The following is a 20749-nucleotide window of genomic DNA, read 5'->3' on the forward strand; positions in this document are numbered from 1 at the left end:
GCTTAAATGTTTTAAATTATACAGTCCACTCTCTCTTCTTTAAAGTATACTTATCTTGTAATGCTTATTCACAGCTACAAAGGAGATTTCAAAAATTTTAATGTAAATAAATATAACACTGAACCAATAAATTGATTATATCCTCACATTGGATGAGGCAAAAGGTTTCATTACTCACCCTCTATTGAATTATTTTAAGAGCTATGATTTGTTGTAAACGACTCATCAGTGATGCTGTAACTCTGTAGAATAACTGTATTATCAACAGTTCTCCTATGTGGGACTATGTTCCGACTTTATATCGACGTGTGGAAAACAGTCGTGTTAACTCATTTATCGGTTGGTATCGCTGATGAGCCGGTCTCGGGCAACCACAGTCAGCAGTTGGGCGGCGTACGAGAACCTTGTGTTCGTCGAACGCTTTGCGGATTCAAATTCCACATGTAAATTTTACATATCAATAAACTTCATCTAAACCATTATCGAAGTCTTTTCCAACATTGATGCAAGAATTATACTTGAATTTTTTCGTGACGAGCACACATGTTTAAGGGGTCGAAAAAAATAGTGGAAGAAAAATCGAACAAGGGTAAAGTGCCACTTCCGGTTGACGGATGTTTATCAAATTGTATACATAACTTGGTATTAAGCTTAAACTTATAGATATGAAATTTAAGTTCAATAAACTAAAAATTGTCTGAGAAAATATAAAAAACGTCGATTCTCTAAAGTAAAAGTACTACTTCCGGTACAGGTAAAAATATTTAAAAAAACATAAGGTTCTATTACATGTAAAAAAAATCCAGTCCGATTCAGTTGGCAGTTTGGGAGATAATTGAATTCAAATAATTACACCTATAAGGGGAGGTAGCATTTCCGGTCAACTTAAAAATTTGAAAAAAAAATTATCTCGTGTCGATAAGAATTTCAGTAACCGATACTAAATTTCAGTTCGATAGGACTAACGGTGTTCAAAAAATCCCCAAAATACACAGAAACACAGACACACACATTTTTTCTAGATCACGAAAACGTGATCAGTAGAGACACGTATTTTGGGCATTTTGCTTGTTCGAGCCAAAAGCCCACATGGCCGTGTTTTGGGCTCTAACGGGCTGCGCGCTCGTCTGCCAGACCAGACGCTCGCGAAAGGCCAACCGAGAAGGTCTTGGTGTGGCTGGTCTACCTTTCCTGACCAGCCCCGCCATAAAGGGGCAGAGGCGCCGAGAAAAAAAGTGTAGTAGTTTTGGTGGTTATTTGGTGGAAAACTTATTTGTTAACAATTTATATACCTCCCAGGATGAAGATAAGAACATTTCTTTTAGTGAAAAATTCACATTTTGTATTTGTTGTGTATTCTTGTATAGAATGTTGATGTTTGTTATCATTGTTCGGACCTCAACGTGGACCTAAATATTGACTACTCGTTCGGAGGAGAATGAGTGTAATTAATTACCATGGAAATCTTTTGTATACGTGTTCAGGATAATCTATCACGGATGCGGAATGTACGCATATTTTTTCGATTCACATATTAGCTTTGCAAATAATTCTTTATCGATATATAATACATATTGATATTAAATAAGATATTTAATTGTAACATGTGTTTGGTTTTAAGTATATGAATAAAATATTTGAATCAATTGGGTTCGCACGCTGTAATGTTGAATTTATTTCGAATATTTTAAATAGATATAGTGTAATAATTTGACGATGTCCGTCATTAAATTTAAGCAAAGTCCACTATCTGAATCAAATGAATTGTATGTTGAAATCTTTGTTAATATTCCAACCCGGGGAGATTGTTCGAGCCAAAAGCCCACATGGCCGTGTTTTGGGCTCTTACGGACTGCGCGCTCGTCTGCCGATGCGCGCCAGCTGTCAAACCAGACGCTCGCGAGACGCCAACCGAGAAGGTCTTGGTGTGGCTGGTCTACCCTTCCTGACCGGCCAGCGTACTCATCCACAGCCCCGCCATAAAGGGGCAGAGGCGCCGAGCAAAACTCCTCGGCTCGGCCATTCAACTGTCAATAAACAGGTTAAGCTAAACTGACTTTCTAATTCCCCCACGCCGCACCGTTCCAGAGCGAGCTGATCGAGACGACGACGACCACATACACAGTCGCTGGTCATCTACCCACACACACTCAGCCCCCGCAGCTATCGAAACATTGCTATTAATGCTTAATTGACGCTTCTCTACGCAGCACCGATCTGGGCGGATTCCATGGAAATAGAAAGGACGAGGAAAAAGTATGCCTCAGTACAGTGGAGGAGCGCACTCAGAGTAGCCACGGCGTACTCGACTGTCTCCGAGAACGCTGTTCTGGTAGTTGCAGGAATCAACCCGATCGATCTGCTCGCAAAGGAGAGGAAGCAACTCTTCGACGGCTCGAGAGGCAATGCATCGGAATCCCGAGAAGCAGCGACACGCAGGCGGAAGGAAATACGGCAAAAGCTGATGAGGTGCTGGCAGAGGCGGTGGGACGAAGAATGTAAAGGACGCTTTACCTACAGGATCATCCCATCCGTGGGCGACTGGGTCGAGAGGAAACACGGCGACACCAGTTTCCACTTGACACAGCTGCTGACGGACCACGGCTGCTTTGGCAAGCACATCCACAGGATACAAAAGGAGGCCGAAACAAAATGCTACCACTGCGAAGCCGAAGTGAACGACGCAGAGCATACCCTTTTTGAGTGCCCAGCTTGGGCGGAAGAAAGAAAAAGAATGAAGGAAATCGGAGTGACCTCACCTGAAAACCTGGGCAAGACGCTAATAGAGAAGATGGAAGCTTGGGTAGTCATCGACACGTTCGCGTCAACGGTGATGCGCAAGAAAGAGGCGCATGAACGAGAGAGAAGAATGCACGCGAGATGAATGGAATAAAGAAAGAAAGAACGACTAGAAACAAAGAATGAACGAAGATGAATGAATGGACCACCACTCCTTGAAGTAATACACAGAGGTCCCAGAGAGTGGAGGTCGGGGGTGGGGTTTAGCCGGTAAAATCCGGCACTACCCTGCAATTCGGACTGTAGGCTGTCTTTCGAAGATTCCCCACCTCCAGCGCAGCGAAAAAAAAAAAAGAATAGATGCTAAAATAATAAACAAAAGTGAAATTTGCATAAAATTTATAAAATTAATAGACAATGTAGAAGGGTCTTCCTATCCCTTTGCCCATTTATTATGTGAAGAAATTGAAAGGATAAACAGAGCTTGCAGTTTACTACAGACGGTGTTTTTCCTGTCGAAACCAAGCGACTGCTTTTGTCTACTACTGCAAACAAAAGAAGACAATTGGAGCTGTGTATCCAAAAGGCTGCTCAAAAAAGCGTTTTAAAACTAGACTTGCACTCAAGACTAAATGAGAAATCTATTCCTCCGAACATTGAGTAAACTATTCAATCCATCTGTGGCAGGTTCAAAATCTAATATTAATGTTAAAGAAACAGTTTTGTTTTTTAGAAACCTGCCATTGTTTAATGTAATGTAACAGAGGCTGAATGTTTGGAAGGATATCAGCACATTTTAGACAATTAATAGAGAATATAAAAAAGTTGATCCACGCCGGATATATCGCTATTATTGATGACAACAAAAATTAAATATGAAGAGTTTGGTTGTGTCGTTCTAAAATCTATTTGGAGTCCCGTTAATAGTGTGGATGCTGAATGGTATTTTAGTAAATACAATATAATTGTTACCGTTCGTTGCACGAATCTGAAAAAATAATCTGTAGAAATATGCTCCATTTTAAGTTTTAATCAATTTTAATTGGTATTATATTTTTATATTCATATTTTTTCTTTGTATTTTTATATTCATGTTTTTTTTATTGTAATTTTAATTTCAAAATATTTTTGAATTTTTCTAATATCTTTTAATGGTTGTGTTGTCTTTAAATTGTATATGTACATAAATTTTAAATTGAACAATTTTAATGCCCAAAAACGCTAAAATGCAAAATGAAAATGTTAAAATTGACAAAAATAGATGCCCAAAATACGGGTCTCTACCGATGACCATCTATACATATTAAAATACTTAAACAAAATTATTTACTCGTTAATAAGAATATAAATCAGTTAGTTTATTGAAAAAAACGTGTAGTGATAAATTTAAAATATTCTCGATATTTTCGAGATTGTAATTAACGTTTTCTCGAGAAACAAGAATCTCGAATTTTCATAATAAAATATTCTCGAGAAATGAGAATCTCGAAATTTCACATCAAAATTTCACGAGATTTCTCGATCACAACCTCTAGGCGTGCTGTCAATTATGGTGAAATAAATGAATCCTTATTCATAATCATAAATTGAGATTTTGGCTTCCTTAGAAGCATAGTAAGAATTTTATACTTACTCTACTGTGGATATTCTGCAATTTAATCATTTATTCTTCTACTTTTGGGTACACATTGTAAGAGATATAATTAAAAGAATCAGGGTGAAAAAAATACGATAGTGTTCTTTTTTTGTAAATTCAATTTTATTTACATTTATAAAAGCAAAACATCATTTCTGAACAATTAACGGTGAAAATATAATGAAAAACATCAGACTACAAATAATACGACATTGTACTTTTTTTTTGACAAATTCAATTTTATTAACAAATATAAATGTAAAACATCAAGTAAAATTGGACACACGGGGACAACTGCGATCAAACTCACACCACATTTACAAAATATAAATTCAAAACCCATTACAAATAAAATGTAAATTGCAAACGCTATTTTTACTTGAAATTAAATAGGTTACGCTCTTTTGCAAATTTTATTTTTATTTATTTATTTAAATTAATCATGCACAATCTTCTTCCAGATTACTCCAAAGTAACTGGTGGACTACATAGATCAAGATATGTACAAAAATTATAAATAAAAACATGATTATTATACATTTTTACAATTACCATATATGTAGATTGCCATCAAACCCATACCAAATAAATTTGTTTTATATTTTGAATAAAATTATACATGCTGTTTTGCAAATGGAATGAACTCTACCTCAAACACATAAATAAGAGATACACATACGTATATATTCATACATAAATACACCAACAGAAATCGTACACACCTACGTGTAAATTTAATTAGTGGAAAATGTACAGGTCTTTAAAGTTCCATTTGCAGACGAATACAACTTTTTATATACGTAGGTATATTTGTTCACATCTATTAACCACAAAATCTTCATACAAATATAATATATAATATGTATATTATAAAGAATTTGTTTGGTGAGTAGTTGGGAAATAAATATAAGGTTTTGGTACAACTGTTGTGTCACTATGACCCAGTATGACAAAAACTACATACAAATATTACATATATGATAATATAAGAGGCATGGCGACCGCAACTCCATCACTGATCTTATTCACAATGGCAATGTTTAACTGATATACTCTTTTTTTCTTCAAAAACATATTATTCAACATTAAATCTATGAATGTAATGTAATTTAAAATTAAGTGAAAACTGTTTGGCAACAGTTCCATAACATTAAATAATCGTTTATTTTCTATTACGGTAGATGAATAGACAGATTGCACATTAAGTAGATAATAAAACGTGACAGTTCATGTTATTGGAGACGATAATGATAATTTTGAAAATTATGTATTTGGGATTGGTGAATATTAAAGGCAAAGCAAACGCAGAAAACATCAAAATGTTAGTGGAACTTACACTTTATACAAACTTTACACAAAAATTTACAAATATATACGAAGAGTACACATGTATGTAGGTACATATTTATGTATATGTAGGCTATATTACCAACTTGGACTATCGTCATCTCCAGCATCGGTAATACCGGCTCCGGCTTTTATCTGGTTGTGTAAACGATGTTCTTTTTTCTGGCTTTTATCTTGTTGTATAGCCGACAAGTATAAAATATAAAAAATTACTCCGCAAGCCCAAATATCTACTGGCTTTCTGTACTGTTCATTCTTAAGAAATTTTTACACACATAAGTGTAAGTTCGATGAACTCCAAACCTAATCCGCCTACTGTATTCGCTACAAAAGACAAACCGTCGGCAATGTTATCTGTAAAATCCAATGCAAATACCCAACGAGAAGCTCATGTGGGAACATTTTGAAAGCACAACCAAATGAACATCAATTTTGAAAGCGAATATTCTATTGGCATTCATTTTAAAAGTAAACAATTCCGACGGTTCGAACATTTGAAACCTGAGAATTTACTGCTAGCGAGCAAAGCAAGGGAGCTGCTGTAAAATTAGCGGATTTTGGTTCGGCAATTGAAGTTCTTTTGAAAAATTTATAATTGTCTGCTATCCTCCGTTTTGGGATGTGAGCAGCAACATCGTTTATACAATCAGATAAAAGCCAGAGCCGGTATTACCGATGTTGGAGAGGACGATAGTCCAAGTTAGTAATTGAGCCTACATATACATAAATATGTACCTACATGTATCTAGAGATATAAATATGTACCTACATGTACCACTCTATCTAGAGATTTCGTCGGTTGATCTTCTATCAGCCTCGCCAGGTGGTCTATATTCGTCCTGTAGCTGAAAATATATATAATATATATACACATCAATATATTGGCGACGTAATAAGAGACTATTTTCAGCCTTTCACGGCGAGGGATTAATCAATGTTGGCGCCAGCGTTCCGATTGAATTTTCCGTGTGGAGTATTACGGAAAAGGTAATTGAAAAGTCTCGCGATGAAATTTCCTTTCAAGGATCGCCTTTATTGAAAGGAAAAATTAAATCACGATGAGCCCATATCGGAATGGATAGTATTATACAATAAAAAAATCGATAATAGGATTATGAGAAAATTTACGGAAATTATTCTGAATACATTATGTGTACATATTTTATGTATGTACATACATATACATATAATAGCTTTGAAAAACATACATATGTTTAATGAAAATATAATGAATTTACAAATTCAATGTTGAACAATTATGTTTTACAACAGCGTATGGGTGGCAAAAATGCGTGCCGGAATAGCCAGCTGTCATCGCGTCGATCTGACAGATGATTTTGATGTAATTTTTAATGATAAAATTCCAGGGAAATGTAATAATTAGAGACCGGAACTAGTTTGCGCCGTTCATTGTTCATTTGCTCAATGTACCTAGATACATGAGTACATGGCACAGTTCGCAGTTCGAACGATGGCACAGTTCGCCTTTGGGATTTGGCAAAATTAGAAGGAATAAGCTTAGTTAATAGGTAAGCTGTTTGTTATTATAATATTGCCACTGAGATATACATTATAATAAACATAAAGTTATCAAGAAATATATGTGTTTAGATCGAAATCGATGTTTAATCGTGGCGCAGGACCCGTCATCGGCATGGCTCCTTGCGAAAACAATCAATCGTTCGCCGCAGCCACTCAAGACGGTTCAGTATTCATACTCTGAGCCATTAAAGACTGGAAATAATAAGGATTAGTGTGATGCCAAGCGTGTTTCGTAGCCTCAAAAAGGTATGTGTAGTCACTAGTCACACTGCTTGTGTAATGTGCTGGGGAGATTCAAAATAGATATGCGGTATCTACATACATATATAACATATCTCGGACGAGCTAACATATCTCATTTGGCAGAAGAGGAACGAAGAGGGCCAAATCAAAGGACACGTCTACAATAACGCCCTCTAATGATTTTAAATTAAAGCCCTCAAAATGATTTTAAAACAATAGATTTTTTTACATATGTAAACAACATATTATTGTATGGGCTATGGTGAATTTTTTTAGTCATATATACAAATAATAAAAACAAATACTATAGCAAATGATTTAACCAAAATAAATATTTACTTTTCTTATATTGCTCTTATGTGACAAATTGGAATCAGAAGACAGTGTGATTTTTTGTCTAGTCAAACATGCGATCAATCGTAATGATTTACATTCCAAAAGTGAGCAAACTTTTTTGCACAGATTCAAAGCTGAACATTCAATAATTGGCACAAGCCACCGCTATTTGCAGTCGGATAAGTTGTAAAAAAGAACTAATTACACAAAATCACCAACAAACTGATTTTGCAGGCGTCCTTAGTCCAACTATTATAATATCGCGTATGCAAAAAATATAATATAGTAAAACTCTTGTGTGCAATTTAAAGAAGTTTTCCATACCTAGCGGTATGCAACATGAAAATTTCAGCGAATTTTAAAACGGCGGTTTTAGAATGATACGTCAAAAAGACTTTCGTGTTGAAACACGCAACATCAGACTTTCCGACCAAAATATTAACGATGATGTAGATCGTCTATCTGTGTGCAGTAATAGAATTTGCATAGATGATGACGACGTTTATGACGATTGTTACATCGAGCCGTCAATTGTATTTGAACCGAGTATTGCGAGAAGATTAGTTGAAGCCGATTATATACCGTCCCCATGTTCGGTAAACTGCAATCTATGTAACATATAACAGCTTTTAGACGTGAGAAATTTTTTTAAGATAAAAAAAAATAAAATTATGTACTAATTAGGTACATGGACACGATTGACATCCATCGATGAATGATTCAACGCGTTCTCGTTCTAAATTTATTGGAAAAAGATACGTTAGTGATTTGAAGGTTGTCCATCGTGCCGTCGATTCGATTAGACATGAAAATGTGGCGGCAAAAAAATTTACCTAGACTATTAATGATACATTATTATCACAAAAAAGATGGAAGACTGGTGTCGTCGATAGAGAACAAATAAAAAGTAATTAAAGTAATAAAGGTGGCCACCGCAACTCCATCACTTTGGGATTTAAATGCTACTCCCTACAAACCAGAGGCTAGCAAAAATAGCGACGTACTTTTAATACCCATAGGGCAAAACATTTAGAAAGGAGAGCTTTCCGACAAGTGCCAGGACTACCGAACCATCGTAGAAAGTGCCAGGACCATACATATAGAATAACATATAGTTATTCTATGTCTATAGCCAGGACGATACTTCTTTCTAAAGAACTGTCAGAGAACCATATGAGTAGTCACCGGAGCCTGAGGGGGCCGTGTATTGTTCAAAGGTTGTAAATGCATTGTTAAAGGTTTGCCGAACAATGGATAGCACTGTGACTATCCTACCTCTACATATGAGGCATGGGTTGGAAAAGCTTCAGACCTATGTAAATAGCAACCGGTGAAGAGGCTCCTCAAAGTATCGTAATAGCTACTCGACAACAATACTCATTGCCAAATGATGCCATAGTTTCTTGTAAGTTTAATCAGCTTTATAAGATAGAGCCAATAACGCCGAGTATGTGGGAGAACATTTTGAAAAATATTCCGTAGTTGTGTGTCTGTGGCTTTTAAAATTTCCTGCTGCCGGTGAAGCAAATATTAAAATTGGTAGCCCAACAATTTGGACGTCCAGGAGGACGAATCATATTTTCCAATGTAGTAGCGAAAAAAGAACATGTGTGACGAGGACAATTAGCTGATGTGTGTTTAGACACTCCTCTTTGTAATGGATATACCCACAACCACGTAGTATGGATGGTCTCTAGACTGGTACTCAAACTCTAGACTGGAGTATAAAATTCCTTAAAAAAGACAATGCGCGATAAGATACTGTCGAGAGGATAGAAAAAGTATTTCGAATGCCACAATTTGCAGAAATTTTTTGTCTTGCAAAGTAACATTTTCCAAAATCGCTGACAATGGCAGTTTCGAAATGATGCAATATTTGACGAGCAATCTAGGTGAAAAAGTATCTGGTTTCAAGCGCGAATGAAAGGTGACAACCATATTAAGATATGTAGTACATTAAAAGTACCAAAGACCCAATGACACGTTTCAATATTACTTTTATAATGAGCTGTTCCCACTATGTGGATTCACACAGTAGATTAATATATAGTAATAGTAATATAATTGGTCGTATTGGCGTCTCACGACATAAGAATCGATTTACTAATATGCAGGTAACTGTACATTTCATTGTACAAATTAATTGCACAAAAACTTTGGAAATAAAATAGACCACACGTGAATGGGTGCGGCACCTCGCAGATACCAAATTCTAAATTATAAAAGAAAAATGCAGCGAATTCACTGGAGAATACGATGAAACGATGACAATGATGGACGTGTGTCGTTTTTGACGTACATACAGCGATGGTACAAACCTCATCACGAGCGAGAATGCATCGGCAGTTCTGGATCGGCTGGCAGTACAGGTTAATTTTCAGGAAAAGACCGCCTTTTTTCCGGTCTCCTTCTGGTATCAGAAACGATCTGAAATAGAAACGTCAATCAAATGAGTACAAAGCCAAAGTCAAACTAAAACACACAATTAAGTTTAACAATATTTGGACTTTCGAAAATACCTGGTGATATTTGGATACAACTTCGGGAAATTTTATCAGCAGTTCAGGATCGGCTAGCAGTACAGCTTCATTTCAGGAAAAGACTGCATTTTTTCCAGTCTCCGTTTGTTATCAGCAACGATCTGAAATAAAAACGTCACTCGAATGAGTACAAATAAAAAGTCAAACTAAAACACATAGGAAAGTTAATCAATCTCTGGATTTTCGAAAATACCTGATGATATTTGGACACAACTTCAGCAAATTGTATCGGCAGTTCTGGATCGGCTGGAAGTACAGCTTCATTTTCAGGAAATGACCGCGTTCTTTCGAGACTCCGTTTGTTATCAGCAACTATCTGAAATAGAAACGTACGTTTCAAATGAGTACAAAGCCAAAGTCAAACTAAAACACACAATTAAGTTTAACAATATTTGGACTTTCGAAGATACCTGGTGATATTTGGATACAACTTCGGGAAATTTTATCAGCAGTTCAGGATCGGCTAGAAGTCAATTAAATGAGTACAAATAAAAAGCCAAACTAAAACACATAGGAAAGTTTATCAATCTCTGGATTTTCGAAAATACCTGATGATATTTGGACACAACCTCAGCAACATGTATCAGCAGTTCTGGATCGGCTGGAAGTACAGCTTCATTTTCAGGAAATGACCGCGTTCTTTCGGGACTCTGTTGGGTGTCAGCAAAAAACTATAATTTTTGACTAGGGTAACCAGCTTTTTTATACAACTTTTTGAAGAGAAAAAAATCTAAAAATATATCCTATGCTATAAACTATGGCAAAATTTAAAATAAAATTGATTTTTTGACGAATAAATTTATTCGCATTTATGAAATTATCAGAGAGCATTTATGAAATTATGTAGATATGACCGACAATTTCAATACAGTAATTATTTTTATACTAGTGTTGGGCCCGTTGATTTCAACGGGTGGTTTCAAAAAGGAAATGAAACTCGAATAAAAATAAAGTTAAAGATATTGAATCGACTGGTTTCGGAAAGAAATTGATGCACGAATTAGAAGTTACGATTGACAAATTACGAAGTGAATACGAATTACGAATTATGTTTTGTGCATCGCCGACGTCTCGACGCCTTTGCCCCCAGCGCCCCCGTTGCTTTCGGCACCCCGGGGCCTTTGCCCCCGGCGCCCCCGGGGCCTTCGCCCCCAGTGCTCCGGACGCCTCTGGCGCCCGTAGCACAAAAATATGATAAATATGAAAAAAACTGAAAAAAATGAAAAATATGAAAAAAGCGGGAAAAACTGAAAAAAATGAAAAATATGACAAAAATGAGAAATATGAAAAAAACTGAAAAATATGAAAAAAGCTGAAAAAATGAGAAATATGAAAAAAGCTGAAAAAACTGAAAAAAATGAAAAAAAAATTTTTTGTTCCGCATACTGGTTGACGGTTGATCGTCCAATATACAAATATATATATTTAGCGACAGTCCGTTTTTATATATAGTATATTTCGAGGCATTCGTCGAAGCGCGCAAACGACACGGAAAGGAAACGACGCCACAGTCGAGGGGGATGACGAGACGCGATTCCAAGGTCGCGGTGGCTCTGATTGTTTGGTGGCAAATGTGCAATCAATCGACGAGCACTTGTGCAATCGATCGACGAAAGCAATCAATCCACGGCAAACGCGACCAACCGATTGAAACGCGGCAACAATGGCTATTTTCCATAACCAGTTCCTAAATAGCAACCACGGGTTGCAATAAAGGAACTGGATATGGAAAATTCGAAAATGTCGGGTGTAGATATCGGTAGTGTGAACGTAGCCAATAAAGCTACAATAATAGCGTTGGGGGAGGGGAGGGGCAGCTCAGGGCTCAGCGTTGTGCACTCACCGCGATGGCCGTACCACTTCTGCCGGAAAATGGCGGCGAACATTGCGATCTGCATTAGCACAAAATGTAAAATGCGATTCTGCCACTAGCCGGATCAGTGATGCGCGGATCGCGTGGTAATATTGATAGAGAGAGAGAAACGGAAAGGAAACGACGCCACAGTCGAGGGGGATGACGAGACGCGATTCCAAGGTCGCGGTGGCTGTGATTATTTGGTCGCAGACGCCTCGGCCAGCACTTGTGCAATCGATCGACGAAAGCAATCAACCCCACCCCACGGCAAACGCGACCAACGATCGAAAGGGCAACAATAAAGCTACAATAATAGCGTACCTGCGGGGGGTTGGGGGTGGTGGTGGGGGGGGGGCGGGTAGCGGCAGCTCAGAGCTCAGCGACGCGCACCCGCCGCGATGGCCGCTGCACTTCTGCCGGAAAATGGCGGCGAACATTGCGGTCCGCATTGGCACGAACTCAGAGCTGAGAGCCCAGCGACGTGCACTCACCGCGATGGACGCACCACTTCTGCCGACTGCGAGCAGTGCTTCCGATGTAATGGCTGGGAGTGGGGGTTCACCCACGGCGATAGCGATTGGTCGAATATGCGAACGACGCAGCTCATTTCGACGCACACGCCAACACCACTAATCGACATGCCCGTACACTAGGGCTGCCATACGTCCGCGTTGACAGGGACATGTCCCAGTAGGCTTGGGCATAGTAGTTCGCAAATCAGATCTCTCAGTTTAGTTCGCCGCTCCTAAACGAACTAGTTCGCTCTTCTAGTTCGTCAGCTCCCAGCTCGAATCAGTGAAAGGCAGATCGTTCGCTCGTTCGTTCGCTCGCAGATCGTTCACTCGCAGATTGTTCGCTCGTTTTGGCTCGATGAAAGAATAACACATGACGCAAAAAAGAAAACAAAAATAATCAAATTTTTTATATTTTTTTAGAAATAATCAACAATTATATTACTATTAGGTACTGGTTAGTTCTTGTAAAAAATATCACTTACACTTATAAAGTTGTTACCTAACAATTAAACATAATGACTTGTTTGAGTGAGATCGTATGTATAAAAAAAAAATAAAATGGAAAAATAATATTACATATTACTGTGTAAAAATATCAATTTGGACACTTTATTCGATGACAATAGTGTTCTACGTTCATTAAGGACTTGACCCGTCGCTGAAAAAACGCGTTCGCAGGGCACAGATGTTGCTACGGCACAAAATCTTTTCAAAACATACGCGTAAACGTGAGGGTATATCAAACGACGTTCATGCCACCATTGAAGCGGATCTTCTTTACGATTTAGATACTCTTCATTTAGGTATTTATCTAATTCGCGAATGCCAGCAGCAAGCTGGTTATCTGGCCTAGTAATTTTTTGTATTTCTTGGTCGTATTCATCCCATATGCAGCTATTTTTATTACTAGGTATAGATGTTGATGCGTCGCTGGAAGTAGGAACAGCCTCTGGAGTACCCCCTTGAACTAATTGTACTTGGCCGATTTTATTTCTAAGGGCTTGTACTACCATTTCACAGGCTCTTTGATTTTTGAATCCCCTCGTCTTAAATCGAGGATCCAAAATCGTACACTCTGCGTATAACATATTCTTCTCTATATCTTTTAAACGATCTTCCATGCCTTTCTTTAGCAGAGACTGCACATCAACTATTTTTGTATTGTAAGAAACATGTTTTTGTAAAAAATTTGTTAGTAAATTACACAAAATTATTATTTTAGATAAAGTGACGTTTTTCTCGGCACTTATTTCTAAGGTAATCTCGTAGAATGGACTGAGTAACGGTAAAACTTCCTCTATGACTTCCCAGTCCCCTTCATTTAAAGTTAAATCAGGGCGTAGAAGTGCAACGGTAGCAATCACTGCATCCTTTACCTGTACTATTCGCTTGAGCATGTCAAAAGTGGAATTCCAGCAGGTTTGTACATCCTGCTTGAGCTTAAGAACAGGCAAATTCATTTGCTGCTGCGTAGCAGTCAATTTATGTTTTCCTTGTGTGCTACGAATAAAAAACTCGACAATATTTTTAACTCTTCCCAAAACGTCACATATCTTTTTCGTAGCTTCTTGTACAACAAGATTTAGAGAGTGAGCGAAACATGAGATGGACCGCCAATCACCAAGTCTAACAGCAGATAAGATATTTGCTGCATTATCGCTAACAATGGCAGCAACTGTGTGTGAAATGTTCCACTCCGCCATAACAACTTTCATAAAGTCGCACAAGTTTTGACTAGTATGTCGCTCTTTATAATTGATACAACCAAGTAATACTGAGTGAAGTTTAGTCTCTTCATTTATAAAATGAGCTACAATAGCTATATAGCTGTCGTTATTTCTAGACGTCCAACCATCAGTACTAAGAGACAACGCTGGTGCTGCTTGTACCTTTATTTTTGCTTCAGCCATGACGTCATTGTGAATTCTTGACATTAAATTTTCCGATAACGTTTTTCTTGATGGTAGTTTATAGCCTGGGCATTGAGAAACTAATTCAATAAGTTTACGAAATTCTGTTTCTTCTACGATTCTTAAGGCGTGATGCCCTTTAGCTACCATATTGACAAGTTGTTTATCAATTTGCTCAATCTTTGGAACTGGCGGTGGTCTACGAATGTATTGGGTCATCGATTGTTGGGAGTCTACTATATTTGATGATGCTGAAATTATATTCTCCGATTCGCATGTGCTTTGACTTGATTGAAGTGAGTTTAAACTAGGTAATATCGGTGTTTGTCTTTCAGCAGTTAATGGGATCAAAAGGTGTTTTGTTTTCATATGTCGGGTTAAATTACCATTCGATCCGCCCGCAATACTTATTATTGTTGAACAATGGTTACATTTCGCTTTTTTATTATCAATGTCTTCTGTAAAATGAGTCCACAAGGGGCTATGTTTTCTTTTTGATGACATCGTAACAAATACCCTATAACAAAACACATTAACCCTATACGTAAACTATTTTTAAAGTATATTAAAGAAATTAATTAATTGTTAATAGTAATTGTTATTATACATTAGAAGCATAAGCTACTTGATAACGACAGTGTCTTATTATTTTAAAATTTATTTAACGTTCGGTTAACGTCACTCTCGTTCATTCGGTCACAAACTAATGAAATTCTTGTGTAGTTCGCGAACGAACTGTCTTGTGTAGTTCGCGAACGAACTAGATCGTAAGAGTGAACAAGACGCGCATGTGCAGTGAGCGAGCGGCAGTATTAGTGTAGTGCCGTCCCACTCTCACTCATTCGGTCACGAACTAGTGAACTATGGAACTATGGAACGAGGAGTGAGGGAACTAGTTCGACTAGTTCACCTGTGGGAGCGCTCTTACGACCTAGTTCGTTCGCGAACTACACAAGCCTATGTCCCAGTTTCGAGGTCTGTGTCCCGGTGTCCCAGTCCGAGAGTCATTTGTCCCCGTCAATTTCAAAATTTAGACATTTAAAAAAATTATTCAATTATTTTTTAATATCTATCGAACAAGACCTTTTGAACCAAGAAATCTCAGGATGCACTCTCTATACTGTGGTCCTAAAAGGAAAGACGTTTACACGTCAAAAATTGTACCCACTTAATATCTAATATAATTGTTGTGTTCGTTGTCGCGTTCGGTCGTGTCGCCAAAGTGTGTTTTTGCTACTTCTTCATTGTTAATAAATAAAATATAAAATGGCCAAGTACGTGCAAAGTGTCTCCAAAATATTAGAGAGTATGGTCCAAGTCCTCATGGACCCTGTCAATAGATTTAGCAAGGACCAAATGGCCAAATTGATGCCTTTCACCTCTGATATCTCGCAAACTGTAGGCGAAATGTCCTGTAATATTGCAATGCTGGAAGGAGAGCTGTCAGCTACCAAAATGTATATGTCTAAAGATACACCCACCACGATTGAATCGACATTGGAACTTGTTAGTGAAATGGAAGAAAGAAAAAATAGAAAAAACAATGTTATCATATTTGACATTACTGAAACAGGTAATAATGACGACAATAATGTAATCGCAAATTTATTGTCAAAAGCCGAGCTACCTAACCACAAATTCACCGCTCATAGAATCGGATTAAAACAAGGTACGAAGCCAAGGCCCCTAAAAGTTAAACTCGATGTACAGCAAACAGCAATATCATTACTTAGAAAAGGACCCAAACTAGGAATTAAAATAAAAAACGACCTAACGTACATGCAAAGACTACATATAAACAATTTGTGGAACGAAATGAATACCAGAAAAGACAAAGGTGAAAGTGACTTAATAATAAAATATTTTAACGGAGTGCCTAAAATAATAAATAAAAATAGTACAAAAAACTAACAATATATTACCAAAATGTCAGAAGCATTATATCTAAAATACAATTCCTTAAAAATGCTATAGCTGCTTCCGCATATGACATCATATTATTAACAGAAACGTGGCTACACAACCTTATAAATGATTCCGAACTAAACTTTCATACATACAATATGTATAGATATGATAGAAACATAAACACCAGTACGAAGACTCGAGGCGGTGGCGTGGCAATTCTTATTAAAAAAGTTCATTCATCATCTGTCATCATCAACACAAACAATTCCATCGAACAAATATTTATATCAACCAAAATTTTCAATGTAAAGTGCATATTCGGTTGTGTTTACATCCCTCCATCCTCTGACATTAGTGTATATAATAATTTTATAAATAATATTGAAACAATCAGATTAAAATATCCTGATTCAAAATTCTTAATAACTGGTGATTTTAATCTACCAAATTTGGACTGGCAAAACCTTGAAATGAATGAAAATTCTCCAATTCATCAAGAAATTATAAATTTATCTTTAAATTTATAATTTTATCTTTAATCTTTAAATTTATAAATTTATCTTTAAATTTAAATTTATAATAAGATTGTTGTGTGATGAGCAGCATGGTTTTTCACCATGTCGTTCCACTACCACTAATATTGCCTGCTTTTCTTATTATACCATGTCTAAAGTTGACGGTGGTCAACAAGTTGATGTAGCCTACTTTGACTTTCGTAAAGCCTTTGATCTTGTCAATAGTGACGTTCTTATGATCAGATTAGCTGACGTGGGCTTTTCTCCACGTCTTCTTAAACTCTTTGCTTCTTATCTTAGTGATAGGAAGCAATTTGTTAGATATGTTATTTATGAATCTCCTTCATATTTTACGCGATCTGGTGTAACTCAGGGGTCCACCTTAGGCCCTTTACTTTTTACTATAGTTATTAATAACCTCCCTAAAGTATTACGCAATGCTTCATGTCTCTTGTTTGCAGACTATGTTTATTTATTTATTTATTTTACAAAATCAATTAATCAAGCACACTCGTCTAACAGATTGCTCCAAAGCGACGAGTGTGCTAAAAATATTAAGAAGTACAATAGTAAAAAATACAAGTAAAATAAACAAATTTCATATACAAATCAAATAAGGAAAGGATAACTAAATAAAACATGAAATCATAATAAAATCATAATTAAAAACACTAACTCAACCTTTCTAAATGGTCGCGACCTCCATAACTTAGGAATTGGTGCAGAGAACGAAGAGAGACATGACAAATGTCAATGGCACCATCCAGAGAATTTAAGAAACGGAGGCCGCGAGGAATGGGAGAATAACTAAATGCCACAGTTCTAGCCAAAGGAGTGTGAAAAAGGGGACGATGGCGGGTCCATCAGTGGCGGACGGTGGGTGTTAATACCGGGTGTGCTGTGTATGCCGTAGGGCATAGGGTATAAAATTAGCAATTAAAAAAAAATACTCGTTTTGCATTACAAAAATGTTTAATTTATTAGTTATTTATACATAAGTTCAATGCGACGTTTCTGAGACATAAACTTTTCAATCACGTCTGCATAGAATGTGTCTTTCTGTTTTAATTCCACCAATAACTTTTTTTCTATTGAAATTAAGCTAAGGCCACATAATCTATCTTGACCTTGCGTACCTCTATAGCAAGTTTTTATTCTTTTCAGCGCCGAAAAAGAACGTTCTGCTGAAGCTGTACTGCTTGGTATCGTTAATATTAATTCTCCCAGCTTAAACACCTCTTTAAAACCAGATTCGAGGTTATTTTTTGTCATGAATTGTATTAATTCATGAACAGGTTTCTCTGAAAATTCAGAGCTGGAATATAGCACAATGAGTTCGTTTTTCAATCGAATATAATCAAACAGTGATCCATAAAAATCTTTTAATTTATTAATTAAAACATTTGGAAAATTTTCTTTATATTCGTCATATTTATCATTACAAAGAAGGTGAAAATATTCTAATTTGGAAAGTGAAGAATATCTACATTCGACTTGTGCGATTATGCTATCAACTATTTTGAAATATAATTGACGAAATGAAGTTTTATCTTCTACTTCTGAATAATTTTTTAATCTTTGTGGCCTACGATCATGATCATCATTTTTTTCATTTAAATAATTATTCCATAACATTTCAAAATTATTATCCCTTTCGTATTTCAGTTGCTGCAAAACATCATTAATTTTTTTACAACAATATAAAACGTCCGAAGATTTAGATTGAAGAATGTTATACAAAACATCAGTTATTCCAAACAGTTTTGAAAAAAATTGAAGAAGTTTAATTGTTTGAAAATCCTCTAAAAAGCCTAAAAACCCTCGTGCTTTTATAACAGTATCTGTGTCCCATAATTCACAATTTTCTATAACATGTCGAAAAAAATCTGTAAATTGACTTCTGTATTGTTGTACTGTGCTACTTAAACGAGATGTAAAATTCCACCTTGTGGGTGAATACTCTTTTGGAAGATTTTGAAAAGTATGTAGACAATCCATTTAAAGTTTGAAAAAATGATTTACTTTCTTTAATATCAGAAAGACCTTGCTGCAATACTAAATTCAATACATGAGCATAACAGTGTGTAAAAAGAGCAAAAGGATAAGCATTGAGGACTTTGGATTGCAAACCATTTACGTGTCCACTCATTACACTTGCTCCATCATAAGTCTGTCCAACCAATTTGTCTTGAATTTTAAATTCTTCAACTATGTTCACCACGTGACGGAATAGACCATTAGATGTTTTATCAGCACTAACGTCTGTAAAACTAATAAACCGTTCATGTACATTGCCTTTACATACAAAACGTAAAACTGTTGAGAGCTGTGATTTTGTCATTATATCTGAAGTTTCATCGAGAATAATAGCAACAAAACTTGCTGACTCTACTTCATTTTTTATATGAACTTTAATAACATGAGCGATTGCTTCGATTATGTCATTTTGTATACTTGGAGAAGTACCACGAAAGGTAGTAGCAGTATTTAAATGAGTATCTAAAACAGAATCATATTCTCGAAGAGCATTTAGATATTCAATGTAATTGCCTTTGTTTACGGAATTACATGACTCGTCGTGACCTCGCAGGGACAGTTCTTGTTTTCCTAGATAGATTATTGCGTTAATAATTCGTTTTAAAACATCTCTATTTTTATTTACTTGTTCATTATGTCGACTTATTTCGGCTTTACGTTGACTGTCAATTAATACGTCGATTCGTTGTTTGCCAAACATTTGTATGGAAAGAAATGATTGAACGTGTGCCTGCGATCCTTCGTGTTTCTTCAGTGCTGCTGTCAAATGGTTGAGATCAGCAAATCCTTCTTTGTTCCACACATTAATATCTTTGGAGAACAATAAACATGGCCAGCAGAAAAGTTTGGATCGAATTTCACAGCCTGTAATCCATTCGATTTTTTTATAATTTGAAACGCAAAAATGTCTAGTGTAAACTTTTGTTTTTTCTTTATGCAAACTGGATAAATTTGGAAGAGACGGACACGGTTTCCCATCTTTAATTATTTTTAATTTTATCTCAAAACTTCTATTTGAAAACGGAATAGTTAAAATGTCTTGAACACTGTTAGCCATTATTAGTTATTAGAGGTATGACTGAGATATGACCATAAAAATACGAATGTGCGAAAAAGTACGAGACCACGTGTCGCATCGCATTCGGTCAATTGCCGAGTGGTGCGGTGCGGTGCGGTGCGGTGCGGTGCGGTGCGCGGTGCTCTGAAGTCGTAGCACACCGTACGTCTTAATATCGCGAACAAACCTATACAAGCGAATATCCGCCTGCACACTCCAACCAAACCCACCAATTTGCTGCACGGCATAGGTATTCTCTCGTCGCGGCGCACAAACTACATCTAACATCACACAACACGCTGCAGACTGCACACCACACCATACACCATACATTTAGCGCACGCGGTAAATACACCATACACATCAATGCCTGTTTATACAACAACACATTATTTTGTATTAAAATACTACTTTATGTGGTCTTTGGTTTTCACGGGTGTGCGCCGCACACCTAGCACACACCCAATATACGCCACTGGGGTCCATACCACACTCTCTGGAGCATGAAGGCCCAACTCAGCCAGGATAGACGGACAGGAGATACAGCCTCTAAATATGGAAAACGAGAA

General features: G+C 36.7%; 1 protein-coding gene across 1 annotated transcript; it reads right to left on the reverse strand.

Annotated features, from left to right (window-relative positions):
• Positions 1-13030: 13030 nt before the first annotated feature.
• LOC143922356 (E3 SUMO-protein ligase ZBED1-like) lies at positions 13031-15167 on the reverse strand. The gene is made up of 3 exons (XM_077445578.1): positions 13986-15167; positions 13337-13892; positions 13031-13104 (listed from the first exon to the last, which is right to left on the reverse strand). The coding sequence occupies exons 1-3, from the start codon at positions 15165-15167 to the stop codon at positions 13031-13033; spliced, it is 1812 nt and encodes a 603-aa protein (XP_077301704.1).
• Positions 15168-20749: the final 5582 nt, after the last annotated feature.

The sequence above is a fragment of the Arctopsyche grandis genome, chromosome 2 (assembly GCF_051622035.1).
Source record: "Arctopsyche grandis isolate Sample6627 chromosome 2, ASM5162203v2, whole genome shotgun sequence".
Lineage (NCBI taxonomy): Eukaryota > Metazoa > Arthropoda > Insecta > Trichoptera > Hydropsychidae > Arctopsyche > Arctopsyche grandis.

Coding starts and splice junctions, on each gene's coding strand:
- LOC143922356 (XM_077445578.1), bottom strand. CDS start 15,167: ATGTCATCAAAAAGAAAACATAGCCCCTTGTGGACTCATTTTACAGAA. Junction 13,893..13,985: donor AAATAAGTGCCGAGAAAAAC/GTCACTTTATCT, acceptor GTTGATGTGCAG/TCTCTGCTAAAGAAAGGCAT. Junction 13,105..13,336: donor CAAATTGATATTTTTACACA/GTAATATGTAAT, acceptor TCTTTCATCGAG/CCAAAACGAGCGAACAATCT.